This window comes from Meleagris gallopavo, chromosome 7, assembly GCF_905368555.1.
Source record: "Meleagris gallopavo chromosome 7, MGAL_WU_HG_1.1, whole genome shotgun sequence".
Lineage (NCBI taxonomy): Eukaryota > Metazoa > Chordata > Aves > Galliformes > Phasianidae > Meleagris > Meleagris gallopavo.
The window spans coordinates 24,844,347-24,866,668 of record NC_139410.1 but is presented as its reverse complement, the minus strand read 5'-3'; the positions used below and the strand labels follow the sequence as shown (position 1 = coordinate 24,866,668).

At 35.9% G+C, this 22,322-nt stretch overlaps 1 protein-coding gene across 11 annotated transcripts in view; it reads right to left on the bottom strand.

Moving 5' to 3' along the window:
* The window catches only part of PTPN4 (protein tyrosine phosphatase non-receptor type 4), a 129,277-nt gene that overhangs the window by 33,665 nt on the left and 73,290 nt on the right, over positions 1 to 22,322 (bottom strand). For all 11 annotated transcript variants that reach the window (XR_014884253.1, XM_085227541.1, XM_085227537.1 and 8 more), the window contains 8 exons: positions 22,106 to 22,150; positions 21,813 to 21,865; positions 19,121 to 19,241; positions 18,016 to 18,103; positions 16,596 to 16,684; positions 11,085 to 11,148; positions 4,545 to 4,717; positions 396 to 464 (listed from right to left, as the gene is read on the bottom strand). Coding sequence is in view for 10 of the 11 variants with exons in the window: in XM_085227541.1 (XP_085083667.1) it covers positions 396 to 464; positions 4,545 to 4,717; positions 11,085 to 11,148; positions 16,596 to 16,684; positions 18,016 to 18,103; positions 19,121 to 19,241; positions 21,813 to 21,865; positions 22,106 to 22,150 (702 nt within the window). In the remaining variant the exon portion in view is untranslated. The remainder of the gene's footprint in view (positions 1 to 395; positions 465 to 4,544; positions 4,718 to 11,084; positions 11,149 to 16,595; positions 16,685 to 18,015; positions 18,104 to 19,120; positions 19,242 to 21,812; positions 21,866 to 22,105; positions 22,151 to 22,322) is intronic.

Here is a 22,322-nt window from a genome sequence, read left to right as displayed (position 1 = left end):
GGCCACAGTGGTAAAACTGTTCTCATTCAGTCAGACACACACCATTACTTACTCTAACCGAAGTACACATGTACAGTCCAAGGTTGTTATCAGGGATTAAACATTCAAATATTGAGTTAATGGCTAAAAGAATATTATCTGCAATAAAAACAGCACGATTAAGGGCAAATACATACAACTATTAAGGCAATTCTGATTCTCTTCCACTTCTGGCTGCCTGAATAACAACCCACATCAAAATTAAGCTCCTTGATACAATCAAATCATGCCAACAGCAACAGTTAACAAAAGACTCCCTATTCTGCAAGTTTACAAACAGAAAACAATGACCCCAAAGCATCTTAAGATATACAAACAGAACACTTATTAATCCAGTAGAAATGTAAATTGCTTACCTTGCAAATACCCTGTCTTTGTTTGCTCTTTCTTTGCCATACTGCACAGACTGGACCTCTGTTCTCCCACTGGAAAACAGACCAAAATCCATTAAATGCAATCATCTCAGGATAATAATTTATCACTTGGAACTGAACCATCTCAAGAAAATTTCTACTGCTCAAGCAATTGCACTAGCTTCAGTATAATATAACCTTAGACATTACTGGGTAAGTGTAAGTCTTTTTTCACAAAGTTTAACAAAGACCAATTAATGTGAAACATAACAAAGCTCTTTCTCCCCTTTTTTTTTTTTATCCAAAGCAACATGCAAGTTCTGCTTGTATCTTCTGGAATATTCTCTAGACTATCATCTTTTCTGTCACAGACACACAATTAAAAGTAATGCATCTCCACTGTACTCCTCCTAAACTACTAACTGAAATGTTAAAAAAAAAAAACCAACAACTTAACTGCTTCTTAGTTCAGCAAATTATCATTAAGAAATACAGATCAACACATCACAATTGCACTCTGCTTTTTCAAACACAAAACTGGAACTTGCTGACTCTTCCTTTAAGACCACATCTCCTGTGTCAAAGGAAAGATCCTTTATTCTATGATTATAATGTTTCATAATTTGTTTTGAAAAACAATACAATGTTTTTTAGAGTGCTTATCAGAAGTTAAGAATTGGTGCCTAGATACTCCCTCTTTTTATTACTTCACATGCATGCATGTCCTACAAAGACATGGATACTTTTCTGCTCTTTTCTGTCCCTTACAGGGAACATATACAGTGATATAAAATCAAAAAAATAATTAGTTGTTCTCATAGCCATATTACAGAATAAATACAACACTAAATACAACATAACTAGGAAATCAGATGGTGAGTAATTTATGTTTGAATAACCTCTGTCAGTTAGAAAACTCTGAATAAGAAACTGGAACTAGATGGAAACATTCATTTATCCCAAATAATGCCCAATAGCAGCTGTTTTTAGAGAAGATTATAAAGTATGGCTTCAAAAATTCTTGTCTCCATTTAAAGCTCCACACATAACTGCAGCTTACAGCAGGTCAGACCAGGGACCAATACTGGTCCAAGTTGTGATCAGTGGCAATCACAAGACTAAATCTGTTTTCTATGTGCTTTTTGGAGTTAAAGTAGATTTTTAGGATTTACAATATTCTTCTAGAAAGGAATTTCACCATTTGACTATTGAATGTGTGAACGCTGCAGAAATGCACCAACAGAAATTCAGTGAAGGGAAATGCAAAAACCTGCCCCTGGGGTGGAACAGCCCCAGTGACAGGCTGGGGGCCAAGCGGATGGAAAGGTTTACTCAACTCCACAAAAGCACATTGGGAGTGCTGTGTCCAGTTCTGGGCAGCCCAAAACACATGGCCATACTGGAGCAAGTCAAGCAAAGGGGCTGTGAAAACATTTACAAGTCTGGTGCATCTGGTGCGGAGCGGCAGAGAGAGCTGAGACCTGGTATCTGATTTCAGCCTCATGAAGAAAAGACTCAGGGGAATCAAATCAGCCTGTATAAACAGTTGTCTGTTAGAGTGTGTCAAAAAGACAGCCGGACCCTTCTTAGGAGAGCTCAGTGACAGGATAAGAGGTAGCAAAGAGGACACAAATTGAAACACAGGAAATCCAACTTAAGCAGAATTACAGAACAGAATACACGATACTTAAAATCTGACTGGGTACAGTGCTTGGCCACCTGCTAAAGCAGACCCTGCTCTGAGCAGCGTGTTGGACAAAGTCCTCAGCTGCCTTCCTGAACTTTATGATACTGCAATTCTATAACACTAAAAAAAATATATTTCTTTTCAAAGCTCCTGCTTGGTAACTTCTTGGGGCTTTGCATTTTTAACTTTGACAAGCAGTAAGCCATTTGTATTTTTCTTAATTCCTTTCAAGTAACTGTAACATTGTATTTGCATTGACCCCTACTAATAATTAGGTTTTCATAAAATTACCTAAAAGCTCCAAGACAGTGACAGATTAGTTATAATTACATTCCTCTTTTAACTCTATACATACACATCGCATTTTTGAACATTCAGTTTCAGCTGCCATTACCTACTCATTCATCACTCAAGTACCACCAAAACACTCTGTATCAACTCAGGTTTTTACTACAAAACTGTATACTGTTTCACTGGTAACTTCCTTTCAATATGAAGACTGGACCTACAGTAATATTCAGTAAAACTCCTAATATTTTGGCCACTGGATTTGAGGCTCCGGTGAGGAATGCTGTAAGCACCACTTTGAAAACCGACGGATAGTTTACAGAAGTTTGATATTTTCATGAGTAGCTTTCCCCATTCTTTGTGGCAGTTTTTTTTTTTTTAAACTTGCTCTGAAATTTCCTTCATTAGAAGCTTTTAGTCCAGTAACAGATTGAATACTGAATATTCAGTAGTTGACCTATTTTGTATATATGGCTTCTTTCAGAAATCGAGATAATTCTGTTTTGCCCTGGTAGTTTAAAGTTTTGTTAGTTCACTTTAATCACAGAAATGTTGGCTAGGAGGCTCCTATCCAACCATCTGCTAACACTAAATTCTGTCTGGCCATGGCTTTAGTCTAGCCAAGTTTTGAATCTATCCAAAAGGATAGATTCCACAACTTTTCTGGGTGACTTGTTCCAGTAAAGAACTACTCTCCTTAAAAAATAAACAAAACCAATGTCCAGCTTGACTCTTGAAGGTAAATGTGTGGCTGTTGCCCCTTGTTCTACCACTTGCCATCACCCACAAAAGTCTGGCTCCACCATTTCTTAATCTGACCTAGCAGTAGCTTTAAGCTTGCTTCTAAAGCCCCCACCTTAGTTTCCTCTTCAGATTAAACGAGCCCACTGCCCTTAACCTCTCCTTGTATGCCATGTTACTGCTATTATGCAGTCTCTAAACAAGCTCTCAAACTACTTGCACAAATTCTAGCCTTTTGGCTGCTTCATTAACTTTAATGACCTTCCTCATTTTTATAGTTTCCCTTTTCAGCTTACATTACCATAAGTTGAATGTCACCATCAAAGAGCTATTCTGTTATAGCAACCACAATGATTCAAAATCTGCTCAGAAATGAAAAAGCTTCCCTACATTTATGACAGTAACATTGAACCAAGTCTCAAACACTGTTTGGAATCACAGAATGGTGTTTCTCAAATGGACGCTGTGAATGTTAGTCAAAGAAACAGATGGTATAAAAATTCAGCCTGTGAATTATTTTCCTTTTTATACATTTATGCAATTCACAAGTGAAACAGAAATAGCCCGTTATTGTGCTTTCTAGCTTTTTCATCATCTCCCTTTGTACGTCACAGATACTGTTGCCATTCTAGACAGATGATTAGTAGTAGCTCCATTATTCTCTACTTTAGGCACAATTTAAACCACAGGCATTCTGCCTCACTTGAAACGACAGTTAACTCAGTTATTTTACTTTTCTTTTATTTCAAGCATAAAACACTTTAAAAAAACAATACCACCCACCCAGTTGTTACAATACAAGTTATACCCAGGGATCACAGTTATACTACTGTCATTCTCTGGACTTTCAAGCTTTTTGCTTATTAAAATGATAATTTCTAATTGTATAAATTCCATCCTTGTTTCCTAAACTTCACAAAGTTCACTAAACTGTCCTTTGTGCAGAGCTGATATGCCTTTTGTCTTCATCTAGTACCTTTTTCATATGCAGCTAGCTTCAGGCTTTACTTGCACGAGTTTCTTTTGGCTGATTTTTATTTGATCTATATTACGGTCTGTTTACTTGCTGTATGCAATGCCTGAGATCCATCACTTTTACAAAACACAGATAAGACACTTAGAATTTGAGACTTCTAAAATAAACAAACAAACATAATCCTGCACATAAGCAGGCAAGGAAACACAGCCTATGAGACAGATATCTAGTGTTAGCTCAATAATGACTGTTAATAATATAGTAACTATATTTCCAAACTCCTCCAGAAAATTACTTACATTTGAAACCTACCCCAAGAAGGAAGGTGAAGGAAGACAGGATTCAAAAAGCATTTGAATTGACACACCTTTCAAAATAAATTCTAGGTAACTGACTATCTTTACTAATGAGCTGTCTATTCATTTACGTTCTTCCCTACATATTTCAAATCAGCACTTACCAGTACCGGAACTTTGAACCCAAAGTGAAATAATGTGCAAAAAAGTTCTTCTGAGGGGGGAGCGGTCGGTCCAAACGGAAGAACGTGTGATGTTCAACACAGGCTTTCCACAGGTTCTTACATGCGCGGTAATTCACCATATTGAAGCCCAGTAATGTTTCTCTGGATTCATGCTAAAAGTGAGAAAAAATGGATTTCAGATGAAAATTATTCCCAGTCACACTTGAAATCAAGATGAATACTGTGGCCTTTGCAATCTTTTTCCCCCAAAATTATGCCTTTTGATGTAGTTCTCTAATTTTACATTGACTGTATGTATTAGAAAATCTTTTAAAAACACCATTAAGACTTTTTCTTTAAAGGCATTTTAAAGGCTACAGCCATTTTGTTTTTATTTTTTCAAGCGAGCTCGTTCATAGGTGTGTTGAAACAAGTCTAGATGGGAAGAACTTGTCCCAAAAGACATGACCCAAAATATATTAATAAATTCCTATGACCGAAGAACCCAAAAGCCAATGTGCCTTTCACTGCTTTTACTTAACAGCAAATTCTTTTTCCAAGTTAAGCTTTTGCTGGACTGCTCTTCAAATTTGTCGAGATACTGGAGCATTATGACTAATGGCTCAGAGAAACACTGCACTTTTACTCATGTGATGAACTTAGATCAAAGAATTAACTGAATTTTGAAATTGAACAGCAAATTCTGATTATCTATTGATGACATTCAGTAAATTATAGGCAATAATCTAAAAAATGATTATGTACTTCAGTTTACAACAGTTACACAGATAGCTCTTCCTAATTTCCACTTATCACCAACTGCCCTGGTATTTTCTAGATGTGTTAACCATCACTAAAAAATTAAGCGATAAACTAGTTAATAGAAATCATCCATTCCCTATTCAGCTTAAAAAAGCTTCCCCAAAAATGAAAATGTATAGTAGCACTGTAAACAAAATGCACTTCTACCCTACATGTGTACAGTTTTGTAAACTTACAGACTGCCTCAGCTCAGTATAAAGGATATGAAGTTATCTGAACTGATGACCATGCATTTTCTTGTCACTCTTGAAGCATTATAATTATGGATTAGAAAAAAAAAAACAAAGCAACCTGTTGCTTCCCTTAGTTTATATTCTAGAGGATGAGCTGATCTGATTTTCGTGTCACCATCATCACCAGATCAGACATGTAGCATGAAGGAAGAGTTGGTAAGCATGATGAGAAGGAACTGTGGTGATATCAGCTTAATTGTAATGCGAAACAGCATTTTCGCAGGAACTTGGGGTTTTAGAGCTTTAAGGGTACTTCAATAATAGTTCTATTCATAGCTTCTGTGGCTTTCATTGCAGTATAGCGAGAACAGATTATCAAACCCCGCCCTTCATCTCAGTTACAGCCAGGAATCGATCTTTAGGGTGAAGAAGGATGTAAGACACGAGCTTAAAGTGCACCAGTCTTCTTCCTATCTGCTCTTCCAGGTTCTGTTAAAATCCAAACATATCCTGCAACTTATCTTTGCTGGTGCTTCTGTGGTGCAAGCTCTAGTTCTGCTGCTGATTAGTAGCAGGGTTTAGAACAGATTGCCCCTCTTTTCCTTTAAGAACAATGGGCCTCGATCAATTTGGGCTCACCATAGGGTCCAGAGGCAACACTTGTTAATACCTACAAGTATTTCAGTCAAAAGCATGTAAAATATCACAAAGGTTACGCTGAAGTCTATGAGAACATTTTCATAGCCCCAAGCTCAGGGAGGATGCTGAATGCTCTATGGTACAACATACAGGTATTTCAAGGTTTTAAGTCCGTTGAGACAGTGTTAGAAGACTACCTCAGGGAGTCACAGTTGGATTCTGTTCTGAAACTATTTTCTCACTAATTGTGCCCATGGTTCTTGTTAGAGAGAGAGAGTAAACCAGTTTGCTCGCTGCAGAAAGGGAAGAGGGAAGCAGCTGGGATGCAATAGAGGTGATCAGAGGCTTGGAGCCTGAGGGTGAAACCACTGGGGAGCCAAAAAGCATGTAAATTAATTTAAATCACAACCTTTAAAATGCGCACTACGTGACAGGTTACCTACAGAATGAAGAAATACTGGAAGGAAAATTGCAAAGTGAAATCTAAGTTATGTTTGTGATGCCTTTTATTAAAAGGACAAAAAAATATAAACAAAAAAATGGATATTAGAGTCCCTCTTGCACACAACAGCTTAGCCCTTGGATATTTGCCTTGGATAGCAACATTCATTCAAACTCACTTTGCTTTTTTTGAATTAGAGATTTAAAAGCAGATCCCACTTTGCTCAGGAGAAAAATCGGATTAAAAACATTCTCTAATGTGTCTCCTTCACTTTGCCTAAACAAAGAAAAACCCCCAGAACAAAACAAAAACTCCCCACCCCCATCTCTGAGAGAACAAAGACTAACGCTATAAACAGATACACCAGAGACTCAACTTTTTCCACAAATAGTGGGCAGAAGTCCTTCGGAAGCTTAAAATATAACAAAGACCATGCTAGACACGTCAGATACTCATTTCAAAAAAAAGAAAAAAAAGGCAGAAACATAGGTAGGTAGGGTTAGGAAACAATTGGCTAGGTACGTAATGAATGCTGGTGCTACTTAAGATCAAGTATGTACTTTGCCAGATAAACCATAAGCACGTTACAAATCTAGCTTAAGTTTTTTCTGCAAGTCAATAAGAATAATAATTTAAAAAAAGCTTTGGATACATTATTTAAAATAAATTTTTTGCTCAAACACTGAAGGAAGGTTTCTGTTAGGGACAAAAAATATGATACTGTTTTGCTACAGACTCAATTTATCATTGGATATCTGGGCTCTAAAAGAATAAATGAATGTGCTGAACACCTTGTTTGGCTGTCTAGAATCAAGACTACTGAAGTATGCTAGAGATAGGGTGGACAGTGACAGGACAAGGAGGAATGGTTTTAAACTGAGACGGGAGGTTTAGGCTAGATATTAGGAGGAATTTTTTCACATGGAGGATGGGGAAGCACTGGAACAGGTTGCCCCATCCCTGGAGGCATTCAAGGCCAGGCTGGATGTGGCTCTGGGCAGCCTGGTCTGGTGGTTGGCGACCCTGCACATAACAGGGGGTTGAAACTAGGTGATCATTGTGGTCCTTTTCAACCCAGGCCATTCTATGATTGGGATCTGATGCTGAGGGCTGGGTGAAGAGGAACCTGATGAATTTTATCAAGGGCTAGGACAATCCTGCACCTGGAGAAGACCAAATGCATTCATCAGTACAGGTTAGGAGCTGACATGCTGGAAAGGAACTATGCAAAGGAGGACTTTTGAAACCTGCTGGACAACATGTTGGCCTTGAACTAGCCTTCCTAAGGCCAAGAAAGCCAATGGTATCCTAGGGTGCATTAAAAAGAGCATGGGTAAGGCCACATGGGGCTTCTCTACAGAGTCCAGCAGAGTACTTCAAAGATGATTAGAAGCCTAGGGCATCTCTCTTATGAAGAAAAGCTGGGACACTTGGGACTGTTCAGCCTGGAGAAGAGAACACTGAGATGGGGTCTTATCAATGCTTACAAGTATCTCAAATCAAGTGGATGGTGCCAGGCTCTTCTCAGCGGTGCCCAGCAACATAACAAGAGGCAACGGGCATAAACTGAACATAGGAAGTTCCATATGAACACAAGGAAAAATTTCTTTACTTTGACAGTGACAGAACACAGGAACAGGCTGCTCAGAGAGGTTGTGGAGTCACTTCCAGATATATTCAAAACCTGCCTGGATGCTTTTCCTGTGTAACCTACTTTAAAGAACCTGCTTTAGCAGGAGTTAGACTAGATGATCCCCAGAGGTCCCTTCCAACCCCTATGATTCTGAGACACAACAGCAGTTAAGGTTGCAACCAACCACAACCCACAGTGCTTAAGGAAGCATATAGAGAAATGAATATATACTGATTAATTCTGGAAGAGCTTCAAAATGTGCAAGGGAAGCAGAATATGGAACAGCCTGAATAAGCAAAAACATGAGAATGCAAAATCCAGTGAAGAATGCAGCAACTGATGTTACAGCTCAGGACAGAGGACTTTCAATGCTGTATAAAGAATAATGTACAATTTCTTTCTCCTCATCCTCCAAACTCTAAATAAAGAATGAAAAGAAAATCTACTCAAGTTATATAATTGACAGACTATACAACTAACTTTCATTCAAGAATATATTATGCTACTGGTGGAAAATCACTTTGACATAAAACTGCTTCATCTGGCTTCCCTTAAATGATTAATTTACAAGCCAGATATAATCTACTAAAAAGCAGTCAAATAATTCTTTTACTTATGTTGATGCCTCTAAGCAATGCCAAGATAAAGAATTAATTTAATAAGAGATTAAAAGATAAGGCACTTGCATTTTTAAGGACAACTGCAATTAAAAACTCTCAATATTCATTAGCAGTATTTGAAAAATATCTGTTTTGGGCCACTTAAGAAGTGCACATGGAAGAGTCTGGAAGAAACACTGCAAAATTTCTCTTCCAAGTTCACCACTTTAATATCCTAGAGTATCTCAGCTTTCCATTAGAAAAAAATATGGTCAATCAGCTGTAAAATTCCTTATGTATTTACACTTTGAAACACGTCAACATACCATGAATACATTTTCACTATCATATCGTATGACTATGCTTTCCAATATACACTCAAAGCACTAGACTAGAGATACTTCACATATGGAATGTGCGAAGTCATTTCACCTGGCTTCTACTACCAAAAAGAAGCCATTGAGGTTCCCACTATTGTTAAAGAAGAAGGAAACTAAAACCAAGCATATACCAGAGAACTTATTCTAAAACACGCTTCCAATTTATGCAAGAAGTTTCAGTCTTCGCAAGTGTCTTGGTTACACAGAGAAGTCTAGTGATTAGCTGATTAAATAGCAATTGCTTCATTAACCATCATGAAACAGAAAGTATCATAAATCTTAACTGACTCTGAATGTAGGTGAGATGAATCTCTTTCTAAGAGTCTGCCCAGGGAAAATAACTTTGGAAATAACAGTTTTAATATTAGATTTGATTAAAAAAGTATGCCTTCTTTGGAAGCCAAATTTCTGCTTTGATCTTAAGGTATTCATGACTTGAAATAAATGAAAATGAAGTTCTTGCTGTCAGTTTTCATCTGATATATAGAGCTTAAAGAAAAACAGAATGAGTCTTCTTAATTTGTTGCTTTAGATAAGTCATCTCAGAGGAGAAATAACATTAGTTACATATATCAATTCCACCCTGGTGCAAGTAATATGCGGGGTATTAATAAAATAACAGAAAATACAAGATACAAAACTTATCATTACCATTTTTCTGCCTGTATCAATAGGTAAACTTGTTTATTTCACATAATAGCCAAAGTTCAATTCTTCCCACACAATTTCTCCAAAATCCTTGTTCAGTTTTAACTCCCCCTTTCTAAACTGATAGCGTACTCATGCTGCTCTAAGCAGAAACGTCAACCTCTTCCCATCAGCTAACACAGCAGATCTGTATTTAGTCAGGCAGTTCCATCTGTGAGAACTTCAAACTCCTGGGCCCCCTGCTGTTAAGATGAGCAGCTCAACTTGCTGTTGCTGGTCACAAACCACTGGCCTGTTCTGATGTAACAGGAGTTCCTTTCCACATTTTTGTTGTTTGACCATATTTGTCTCTGAATCCGGAGTAGTTCTATAACATTAAGAATGTATTTCAGTCTAAAATATATCTTTTTTTTCCTCTGGTTAGTAACTCTGTACTTAGGTCTTTAAATCCTTTCAGTTGTAAATAAGAACTGCACAAAACCTTTTAACTAATCTAATGAGTCAATCACATACCCATATTTTAATTAATTCTTTTCCAAGTCTGCAAGGGTTTAGATTCCTATCTCTTGGAAGCATGAAACAATCAATTTCTTGCTGAATTAACTGCTCACTGGTCCTATGCTGCTTCACAGGGTAGGAAACAAACATCACAACAGGAGAAGTATATTTATTTTCCATATAAAACTTCAGTTTTCTCCCAAGAAATATAGAAGTATGCATAAACCAACTACCATAGGTACTTTAAAACTGCAAAGGCATTCTTATCTCTTCTGTTTAAGTAATAAAGCCACTTTGTATTACTAAATCTGAATAGTACCTACCAGTGTATTTTGATCAGAGCACTTATGCGAGTGAACCAGCATTAAGCATTACCTTTCATTTTAACTTGGTTTCCTCTGAAATTTAAATTTAATATTGATTTACTTTCAACCTTCAATATTTGCATTATATAAGCAATTTTTATTTCCCGCATACATACGTAAGACTAAAAGTCTTTTTTGTATAAGGCAAATCAAATGAAATAAGTCTTCCTAAACATTGCAATGGCTGGATAAACATTTCAGTTTGGCAACTGAAATAAACAGAAAATTGATGAAACTGGACTTAAGACAACAATCAATGTAATTTTAAAGTATAATGCAGACATCTAGTACAGAGAAGTTTAATTACTCATTTTTTAGATCAAATTTAAAATAGTACTCACCAACTCTTTCCTAAGTTGAACAAAAAACTGTTTGCATTTAAAAGAAATTTTTACAATCTTCAACCTAAATGAAAAATAAAACCAGAACATTTAAACATTAGTATAACCATTGTTAATAACTTAAATGTTTCTATGAAAACACACTTTTCAGAGCATAGATTCCATTTATATAGATAGAAAATAATACAGAGATTATATAAAACAGCTTGTATAATTTAAAATCTGTAAGCTATGTATATATTACCAATGAAATTCACTTGTTTCTGAGCAAATAATTGAAAAACCCTCCACAATTCAAGCAGGAAAAGTCATTTAAAACATCACAGGAAAAAGAACAGCCTACAGATAGCTTTATCTTGCAGGTTATCTATGAGGCATACAAGACACTACAGTAATTCCAGACAATTTGAGATGTTCAGTTAAACGACAATTGTGCTAAATAGGAAAAAGACAAGTGATATTTCCATCACAAAAGTAACTGTAACGTGAAAAACCACAGCAAATTCTGTGAACATGAGAAGGAAAATCTATGTGATACAAAAAAAAAAAATACAGAATGCTAAATTGAAGTGTTATCTCACACAAACATGATTTCATTGCCCATTTTAATGAAGCTCAAAGGAAATCTCAGTAAGAGTTAACTTTTGGAAAATTATAAACTCCTCAGGGGTTACAATAAATCTCTTACACTGCCTGTTTATACAGAACTCTGTCACTAATCTGAACTGTCATCTCTTACAGTCCCACTATTTCAAGTTACTGTATTGGCTTACTAAAGCTACCAAGGCAAGACAAATCGTGACAGCGAAGATAATACTACAGTTTTTGAGATTAACTGACTCATTAAGAATATACAGGAGCCTCAGAAATGACTGAAATTACTGCTTGCATATTAATCACCTTGTTGAACAAAAATCTCTCTAACACTTGGAAAGATAAGGAGCAAAAGTATTAGCAAACACTTCTGTTGGATGGATATATATTTTTTTTTACACACACACACACACACACACACACACACACACACACAACACACAAAACATGTTTATATCCAATACAAGTTATCTTCTTAACCAAATCAAATGGAGACATTTTCTCTGGAGCAGTATTTGCAGCAGGAACCATAATTTGTGAAGAGAAATTCTCCCAACAATAGCAAAAACAAAAACAAAGTGGTGGGGAGAGTCTATGAATATCAGTTGTTAAATAATGCTTACATAAATCTTTTTTCTTTCCTAGTTAACTAATGGAAGTTAACTTCCATTTAAGTAGTCTAACAGAACCAGAAGTCTATCACAATCCGTTTTCTACAATTTTGAGGTACACTACTATTAAAAGATCATTTAAATACAGATCTTTTCTAATAACATCTGCACATGCTCTACAAAACACCAGATTTGTTTAGCATGCTAACAGAAAGTCTTTAAAAAAAATCCAAATTACTCAATTTATAAAACCATTTTACTAGCTTTAACTCTATTCCCCTTCTGTTAAAGAAATGACTTCCTTTGATAACTGAGGGAGAGTAAAGATGAAAGTTAGACACACTTTTTTTTAATCCTATCCCATAATTTAGGCAGAGCAAAGTCAGGGGTCAATTAAGCCTGAAACCACTCAACAGGAACAGACTCAAAACTGTTCCATTAGCCAGTAAGGTCTAACTCAAGCCATAAGAGCCATAAGAACATGAACTTCATCTATTTCTAAAAATGCAGCAGTAAGAGTCCATATGCACTGCTAATAACCTGCTAAGCATTAAGAAAATCCACGCTTAGCTAAAGCAAAAGGCGCATCTACCCAAGCCTCCATTTTCTGTTGCCAATGATGCATATCCAAGGAAAAGGTTAAGAACAGGCATTTGTAATATTTTCCCGGTATGATTTTCCAGACTCCAATTATCTCAGACATCCTAAACCATATAATGTATCTTTGTAAATGAAGAGATATTTACAAATCCTAACCTAATGTGAAGCCTGTACTCAAACATGTGGAAAGCTGTGGTGCTCACTGACAACTTTAGCACTTCCATACTTTGCTGAGAGGATGGCAATGAAGAATGTGAGCAATCCAGCAGACTTGACCAAGATTTCAATTAGACAGGTTTTGTACCGATCAGCTAGGGAAGATGCTCTTGGTAGCACCACTCACAAACATGGAAAGATTGTTCAGATTTAGTAGAAAAGGGCACATTTGGCTCTAGCAGTTGTGAGATTGTAGATTTAATGATCCTGAGGAAACTGAGGAGAGCAAGCAGCAGACTCAACAACCCAGGGAGAAGAAACTTCAGTCTGCTCAGAACTCTGGTACACAAAATCCTTTGGATAAACTTTGCAGGGCCTGGCAACTGAGGAGTGGTGGTCAACCTTCAAGGACAATCCCAATTCAGAATAATCTTCATTTCTACATAAAGCAGGCCAGCATGGAAGGAGGCCAGCGTGGACAAACCTGGAACTTCTGACTAAGCTCAAACAAATGGGAAATATGCAGGAGGTAGATGCAAGATCAGACTACCAAGAAAGAATACAGAAATACTACCTAGCTACCACTAGTACTACTACCACAGCTCAACTGGAGTTGAAAGAAGTAATGCTGTGAAAGGCAAAGCTTTCCAGGGGAACATCAACAGTAAAAGAGAGGCAAAGGAAAGTGTGTCTCCGCTCCTGAGAAGGTGATCCAGTGACAAATGATACGCTCAGGTACTCTATGCTTTTGTCCCTTGGTCTTCAAGAATCAAAGGATCAGATCTCACTGACTCCCAGGTCTCTGTGACAGGTAGTGCAGCTTGTGGAAATTAGACGTTACATCTAATACCGGAAAAGTAATTAGGATGCACTACATAGAAGACACTCTGCATTTTGCCTTGAGCCTGCCTAGCCTTCCTCCTCTTCCTTCTCACCCTATGATCTCTGATAAAAAAGACTGCATTATGTAATTTTAACAAAGATTTCAACCCAATTAAGATAAGCAGTAAAGGACATTTTATTTGATTACAGATGAATCTATTTCTACATCTATTTCTCCGCATGTGCATGCAGGTCTATCCTGTCACATGTCTCAAAGTCAGCACAGGAGTACTGAAAATGGGATATCTAAACATTCACTTGTAGCCATATAATTGCCAAGCACTGAAAAAACATTTTGCACAGGTCCAGTTACGCAGGAGCAAGCAGAAAAACAGCGTCAGATCTGATGTCTCTGGAACAGCTATAGGACTAAGAATAAAAGAAGAATGATAAGAGGTCTACTGCTTTACTCTTAGCCAAAGAAAGGCTATGGTTGGAGGAAACTGTGTGTGTGTGTGTGTGTGTGTACATGAGTGGGGGTGGGATTCTTTGTTTGCTGTTGTTAAGTTATTTTGTAAAGACCAATTATTGTGGTACTACAGTCTTCACAGGAAGAAATTAATAACCCTGATGTCAGCTGATATGGTTGAATACAAAGAAGAACTGTTTAGGTAATTACACACACATACAAACCACAGTAAGAATTTAGATCAGCATCCCTGGCACGCAAATGATATGAAACAGAATTCACAGAAACCTCTAACTTCCAGTAGGGACTTGCAGCTTAATTATGACTTACACTGTACATACCCAGTAATTTACCGGTGTTTTATAGAATGTATTTCTATTATTACTGTTTTCTCCAAAAAAAACCCAGAAAACAAAAAAACAACCTCCCCTCCCCTCCCCCCCCCCCAAAAAAAAAAAAACAAACCACCAAAACAAAACAAAAAACCAACGAACAAACAAACAGAAACAAACAAACAAACAAAAAAGCAGTAAAAGCAGCCTGGATTAAAACCATCCTGATTATTACAGTACTACATTTATTAAGCAGCTTTAATCCAGAAATGGTTCTAACATTTAAAAACTCTTGGAGATGAAAGGTTTCTTTCTTAGAGCGAGTTGCTATTAGAATGGTAGGCCTGAATATTACAGTAGTTTCAGACTTAACATTGCAAGATCAAATTTTCATTTACCAGACTAACCATGAAGACCGAAAATGTAGATGTTCTGTGTTTGCCTCAGGCTTGTTTTTCTTTAAATGCTTCCAGGCAATATGTTTGTGTGTTCAATTACATCTGGATGTAGAGAAGTTTTTTGTCATAGCTTTCTGTATTTCTTTTTCTGTGAAAATCTGCTCCAATTTGATCATTCATACTTCTCAACATGGTAAACCACAAATTATATAACATCCTACAACAAAACTAGGGATTAAGCTTTGCAACGTGAACTAAAATGTCTCAAATTCACTGGGTTGAAGGAAAGATGTCATTAACATCTTGACTCTCACCAAGTGAAAGAGACCATACTGAAGCAAAAACAGGTCACTGATTACACATAGTTGATTTCACCCTGTAACTAACAAAAAAACAACAAAACCCCAAGAATATCAGCTAACTGTATCAGTCGGAATTCAGAAAAGTAGTTCTTCCAGTTTCAGCTGAGGTAATGAATTTAATCCATTTATATGAAGATGAACTTCAGAAAATTTCAATGCTGTATTGCCCAAGCACACAAATCAGCAGCAAACAAAAATGTGAAAGTCAGCATTTTTCTAATGTGAAAAGCTTTTTGTGCCTGGTAACTTAATGTCTGCTACAATAATTTTAGATGGACGACTTTGCCCACTCAGAACTTAATTATAGTATACACAAAGTGCGTATTGACTGTCACAGTGGATTTGAAGAAGACAAAAGAAACCAAAGAAAACTACTACAGAAGGACACAAAAAAGCTTAGGTGAAGGTGACACAGTTGTGTACAGCATCAGAATGATGCAACAAAACAGGATTTCTCTTAGACTTTTCCCTTTCTGATATGAATAGGTAAAAAAAATAATCGCAATTAAAGAAAATCTGATGATTATCAGAACAATAAGATTACCGAGGGCAATTCCATGATTACTTATCAGAACAGCTTTACAATCTATTTTAGTTAAGAGGAGAAATAAATGACAACCTCTTCTTCAATAAATGCACTTTTTTGATCTTCATGATGAAAACAGCTATCTACAGATGAAGAGATAACAACATCCCTGAATACTACACCTCACTTATCCTCAAGTGCCATGCCTAAATTTAACACAAAGTACAATTAGATTACAAAAAAAGATGACAGCAATTATTTTTGTATTTAATATTTTTAAGTTTAGTGGTCCCTATAAAGACTGAGCTAGAATAAAATCAGTATTTCCATAATGCTAGCCCTTGCTAAACAGTTAACACAGAGTTACACAAAGTATGCTTACTTAGGTTCCTGAAGAAAAATTATATAAAAATTAGTTATATTTTACACCACAATCACTTAACAGCACAGCATGAAGAATAGGACAAAACCCTTCATAAAACTATCCATTACCTGGTACGAGGTAAATCATTTCAACTTCACATATTAAAATTTTAGCCTTTTTTTTTTTTTTTTTTAAAGCACATGACAAGCACTGGTAATAGTAGAAAATATGTTCTGAAATACCAAACAAAATGATTAACCTTAGCAGCTGTCCTTACCATGGGAAGGTGTTAATTCGTACTCTGTTCTTAAAGATCAGTATTCCACCTGACATCACTCCAATCATTATTTCATTGTTACTCTGATCCTTCAAAAAAGAAAAGAGACAATGAAGTGAAAAACAATATAAATATCTTGGAAGCTCACCAATCTTCCTCCTAACACACAAACAATAGTGAATTAGAACTCAATTTACATGGAAGGAAACGTATTTTAGGAAGACAAACAGGAATCCACTTTTTCCTCTCCCGTTTCGGAGAGGACTAAATGTTTGCTCTGAATCATTTAGAAAACTAAATTCTATGGCAGCTTACTAATTAGATCTTCCATGATATTCAAGCAAACAGAGTATTCTAGCAGTTTATTATGAATAACAACATTGGCTCAGCATATGCAACACTAAAAGCAACCAGCGACTTAAATTCCTACCTGAAAGGAAATTGCAATCTCAGAACACAGAGAGGAGAGATTCTAAAACAAATAATACTGTGAGCATATTCAAATAGCACGCTTTTCCTGAAATACTTATGCACTCTTATCAAACACCTGCTACAGACCTCTCAATTCTTGAGTAAAAATAGGAGAATAGACATAGTAGTGAAGCAGGGTACTTCTGAAATTCTGTTGCACATTTCTTTAACATTAGGGAGTAGAACAGAAATATTAGAAACAGAAATGTCTTGCTAAACATAATTACACTCAGTCTTTGAAGAAATGGTAGCACTGTAATGACAAGTTGAGTCAAGACCTCAAACTACCTGCTTTATTCAATAAAACTATTTCACTTTACTTACCATGGAGAAATAAATGCTAGATTTCCATATATGCTTCATAACTCTCATGATCAGAACTTTCTATTTAGAAGCTCTCTTTTCAAAATTTATAGCATTCATGATGTTAACCTATACTTCTCTGAGTTTACAGTAGAAGGTTGTGTATTTATTTTCACACTATATTCACCATACACTAGATATTTTATCAAACTATAGTACGTTCACCTTACATAATAGTTCTAATCTGAACCAAATAAAATATGTTCAAAAGAAAACAGATCCTTAAATATAAAAAATGCATTCAACATTGACATTTTTCTTTTTCAGGAGTAGTCAGCCAAACTGACATTCAGGCCAATAAGGCTGAACTCGAGTAGCACACATAAACTAAGCTGAAATTAAAGCACACAGATAGAATAATCAAATTGTTTATGTTGGAAAAGACCTTTAAGATGATTGAGTGAAATAGTGACCTTTGATAATGGTAAATAGTATTTAGGCAGCTTATAAGATAAACTTATTATTTTCAGCCTTTTCTCCTGAAAAAAGGTGACTAGAAAGGCTCACGAAAAAACAAAAGTTTAGTTTCCCACAAATATCAGAGGAATCCACTTGTACATTAAAATATTAGTTCATCCAAACTTACCCTTGCATAGTGCAATTCAACTCCATAGAGTTCTAAGGTACGTGCTGTATTGAGATAATTGAACTCTGCTTCTGCAGGAGACAACCCTCTGAAAGAAAGAAGCTATATAAGAAACATTGAAATGCAGCTCCTCAATAGTGTCTTCACTGAGCTAAAAGAGAAAATCTGCACTGACCTTTCCTCATCCCGAAATCTGAATTTCCTTTCTCACCATAAACACCTTCATTCAAAAATTTTATATTGTGCTTACAGTCTTGAAACAACAACAGCTTGCAAATGTACTTTTTTGCTATTTCTAATGAATTGCAACATTTAAATGGCTTTGAAGCTGTGAAAACTGGAAATTGCTTTTGAAATACTGCATTTTCTATTTATAATAGCAACCTCTCTCCAAGACCCTCAAAGTTTAAATTATTAACTCACTTAAATTTTATTTATCTTACTTAAGTGGATTTCCTAAGTCACTGACTGAAGTGTACAAATGTCATCACAAATTCAGACTATATTTTGTTAAATTTTACTCTAACAACGCAGTATTGAAGTTCTAAAATGTCAAGGAGCTATCAGTAAAAACCTTTACTTAATACTGCATATTGAGGAAAAAAAAAAAAAAAAAAAGAGGCTTCCATTGCTTGTACCTCTTTAACGAAAGGTCAAATAATGCAAACAGGAAAGACCAGATATCAAAGAGAAGGACTTTGTTACATCTAAAGCGACTCTTGTCTTCTGATAAAAGCACCATGAAAACAAGGCCTTTATGTATTGTCAAGGAATGAATGAAACAAATTAACTAATATCCTGTTAAGTTCATATAGTGCTTGTGTTTGTTAGGTACTACTTTCAGCATACCTTTATCAAGTTCATTAATTCACCAATATTCCCTCTCATTCTAACATACACACTGTATGCAGAGTACCAACTGTACTAACACAGATATTCTACAAAAAAAAAAATAAATAAATAAAAAAAAAAACAACACATTTACACATACATCATCTCTCAACAGAAAACTTTAAGACAAAATACTCAGCTTTTATACAATAGGACTGCACTAGCAATCAGGATTTGACAAAGTCAGTCAATGTTTTTCACTGTAAATCCTTACATGTGCTGCTGATGTAACTTTGCTATCTCTTTTTCAAAGTCTTGAGGCTGGCCAGGGATGAAAGAATAATCTGAGAGGTAGCCTGGCAGGTTTTCTGAATGGTTGTAGTCTCCCAGCTCAGCTAAAATATTAAAAAGAGAGGTTATTGCTTATCAGTGATTAGTTGGCACTGTGCAACACATTCAAATTCACGAGTCTAATACCATACATCATGATCTACATCATGTAGCAAACAGAAATAGTCACATTTGAATTCCCCTTTTCCCTTTTGAATAAACCACCACATTCTCAGCAAGTACTGTGGAAATCATTTACTGTGAGCTTTGAGTGGGTGTTTATGAAGGAAGTTTATTAACTGTTTAAGTTCTAATGCACAAATTAATTCATAAATGCCCTCCTAACAACTAGCACTAAATAATATGCATCAAGGTATTCCAGGTACTAGCTTTTTCTCCCTCTTTTTTTTTTTTTTTTTTTTTCCTTTCTCCAAACCCTTGCTTACTTACATACAATATTTAAGCACTACAACTGTTATTTCTTTATTTTGCAAGACCTGCAAAAAACCAACCAATTAATTCTGCACCAAGATACATTCATAAGCATTGTAAAACTGTTATTGTGCACAACTGCATGTGTGCAGAAAAAGTATGCATACATACGCCTACACTGCTTACATAAAACTACTAAAAAGTGCATTTTCATAGCTTACAATATTTCCTCAAAATCATAAAAAAATCAAAATCTCATTTACTGTGAGAATAAATAAAACAAAAAATAACCAAAGAATTTGCTAAGAATACAAGCATTGAGGCTTTTTAGCTGTAACCCCAAAACAATGCAGTTTTAAATATCTGCAATGCATCTAAGAGATTTACAGTACTAAGTAGTATAACATGTGAAAATGGGAAAGTTCACAGCAAGGTAGCAGGGTGTGGGGCTCTGGTAAGGTCTATGGGCACTTCTATAGGGCATGGAAGAAACGACTGTAGGGTGGATGAAGGTACACGGAATGAGAGGGTAAGCAAGGGAAGCGAAGGCAGAAAAGGCATCTGGGGCACTTGTAGCACAAGAAACAGATCTTATTTAAGGTCAGTTAAAGCCTGGAAAATGCAACCAGGTTTCATAACAGAGTGCAATTCTTGTTAAAACAGACTATAAATAATACAGGGCTGTCTGAGTTCTGGGGTTGCTATTTACAAGGGTGGCTCCAAAAGAATGCCTCCTATTTTATTACGTTGGCCCATGACATCAGAGGTGGATGTTGGCGGTATGGCAGTTAGAGGTTGAACCTTCCTGTCAGTATTCCATTACATGCTGTTGCTGTGTGCCAGACGGCAGCAGAGGGGCAGTCTGACAAAATGGCACTGACATGGAAGTGTAGATGAAGCAAAGAAGTGGAACTGCATTTCTTCATGCAGAAAAAAATGACACCCATTGACATTCATCAGCTCTTGAATGCCCATGGAAACAGTGGGTGTGAGCACAGTGAGGCAGCAGGAGGGGTGTTTCAGCAGTGGTGACAGCAACAATGGGTCACCTCCACAGGTGCAGATTTTGATGAGCGCAGCATACAGGCTCTTGCATTACTTATGAAAATGCATAGCTAATTGTGGTGACTGTATTGAAAAATATTGTTTTGCAGATGAGAAATTGCTCTTTCAAATAGCATTATTGTGCTCTACTAGTTGCAGTTTCCATAGAAGTAAATAGGAAGCACTACTTTTGGAGCAACCTACTTATTCATGAAGAATTCCAAGACCTGAATCCAAAGGTAATTAGTGATGGGCATGCAAAGAAAACCATTAGACAGAGATCTGCAGGGTGAAGAACTTAAGGACAGTAACATCTCACATAAGAAGTCTAACTACAATGCTCAATGCATGCCCACTACATTGTTTTAAAAATGAACATATTGCATTCTTACAAGCTTAACTGTTACAAACTTTACATATTGTCTGCTTCACTATTGAATATCTAATCTTTTCCAAGACAAAACCCTAAAAGCCATGTCTTTAATTTTGGGGTTTTTTTTGACATCTCTTACATTAAATGTGTCCAGCAACTGAAATTTGATGTTTTATACAAATTTGTTTGCTTTTTTTCTTTTTTTCTGACAATCATAATTTGCGAAACTTCTGTACTGAACTTCTAAGATTTCTTCTATTGAAGGGTTCAGGTTTTACAAAAGAAAAATAAGAAGAAAGGAGGAAACATTACACACTGAAGAGCGTAAAACTGGCAACACTGGTATGGAACTGCTTGTCCACATGTGACTAGAACTTACTATTTCACACCTATTTGGATGCCTACTGTACTGTATGTTAAAAACGTGCATATGTCTAAAAACTGCCTTAGTGTTACTCTTTTCACTTAGTGAAGAAGTAACATATAATCACACTTTGGAATGCAGACAAAAACAAGGAGTTCTTATTTTATTTTTTAAACTGCAGAGGTTTAAAGAAGGAAAATGCATTTGCCAGTATTTTTTCCATATCTAATTTAACAAAGTGTGCTGGGAGAGAAAAAAAAAACAACCAGGTTTGAACAATGATTAAAGGTACTTGACATCCACAAACATCTCATACGTAGTATTATACAAATGTGAACTGGATTCTTTAGAAGCGAAACCAGATCCTGCTACATTTTCAAACATATCAGTACTTACATGTATATGAATATTAGCAGTACTTACATTGAACAGCATAGGAAGCCAGAAGAGCAGCAGTATTATATGGACAGGGCAACCTGTTTTATTTTTAGATGGAAAACAAGTAAAATTACATATTTTATGTGAAATGAAGTTATTTTGAAAAGCCTACTGTTTCATAATGTATTGAGGCACAGTTGGACACAATTATTATTGTTTAGTTTTGCATAATTATTAAAATAAAATACTTTCATTTATGCAAGTATAATTCTTCATGATCAAGACAACACCTTTTTCTCAAGTTGCATATAACATTTAATGGAACAGAAATGTCTTACCTTCCAGTAAGAATGTCCTGTTTAATTTGTAAAAAATACTGGTACCTTAATTAAAAAAAAAAAAAAAAAAAAAGATATTATTAAAAAAATCATCTAATTATTTTTTATCAATTTAATGCATCTCCATTTAGTGCAAAGCTTAAAACCTACATTTGACATGCTGTATCTTAAACTCATATGGCAAAGAAACCAAACAGTGGTTAGTAATGAAATTATA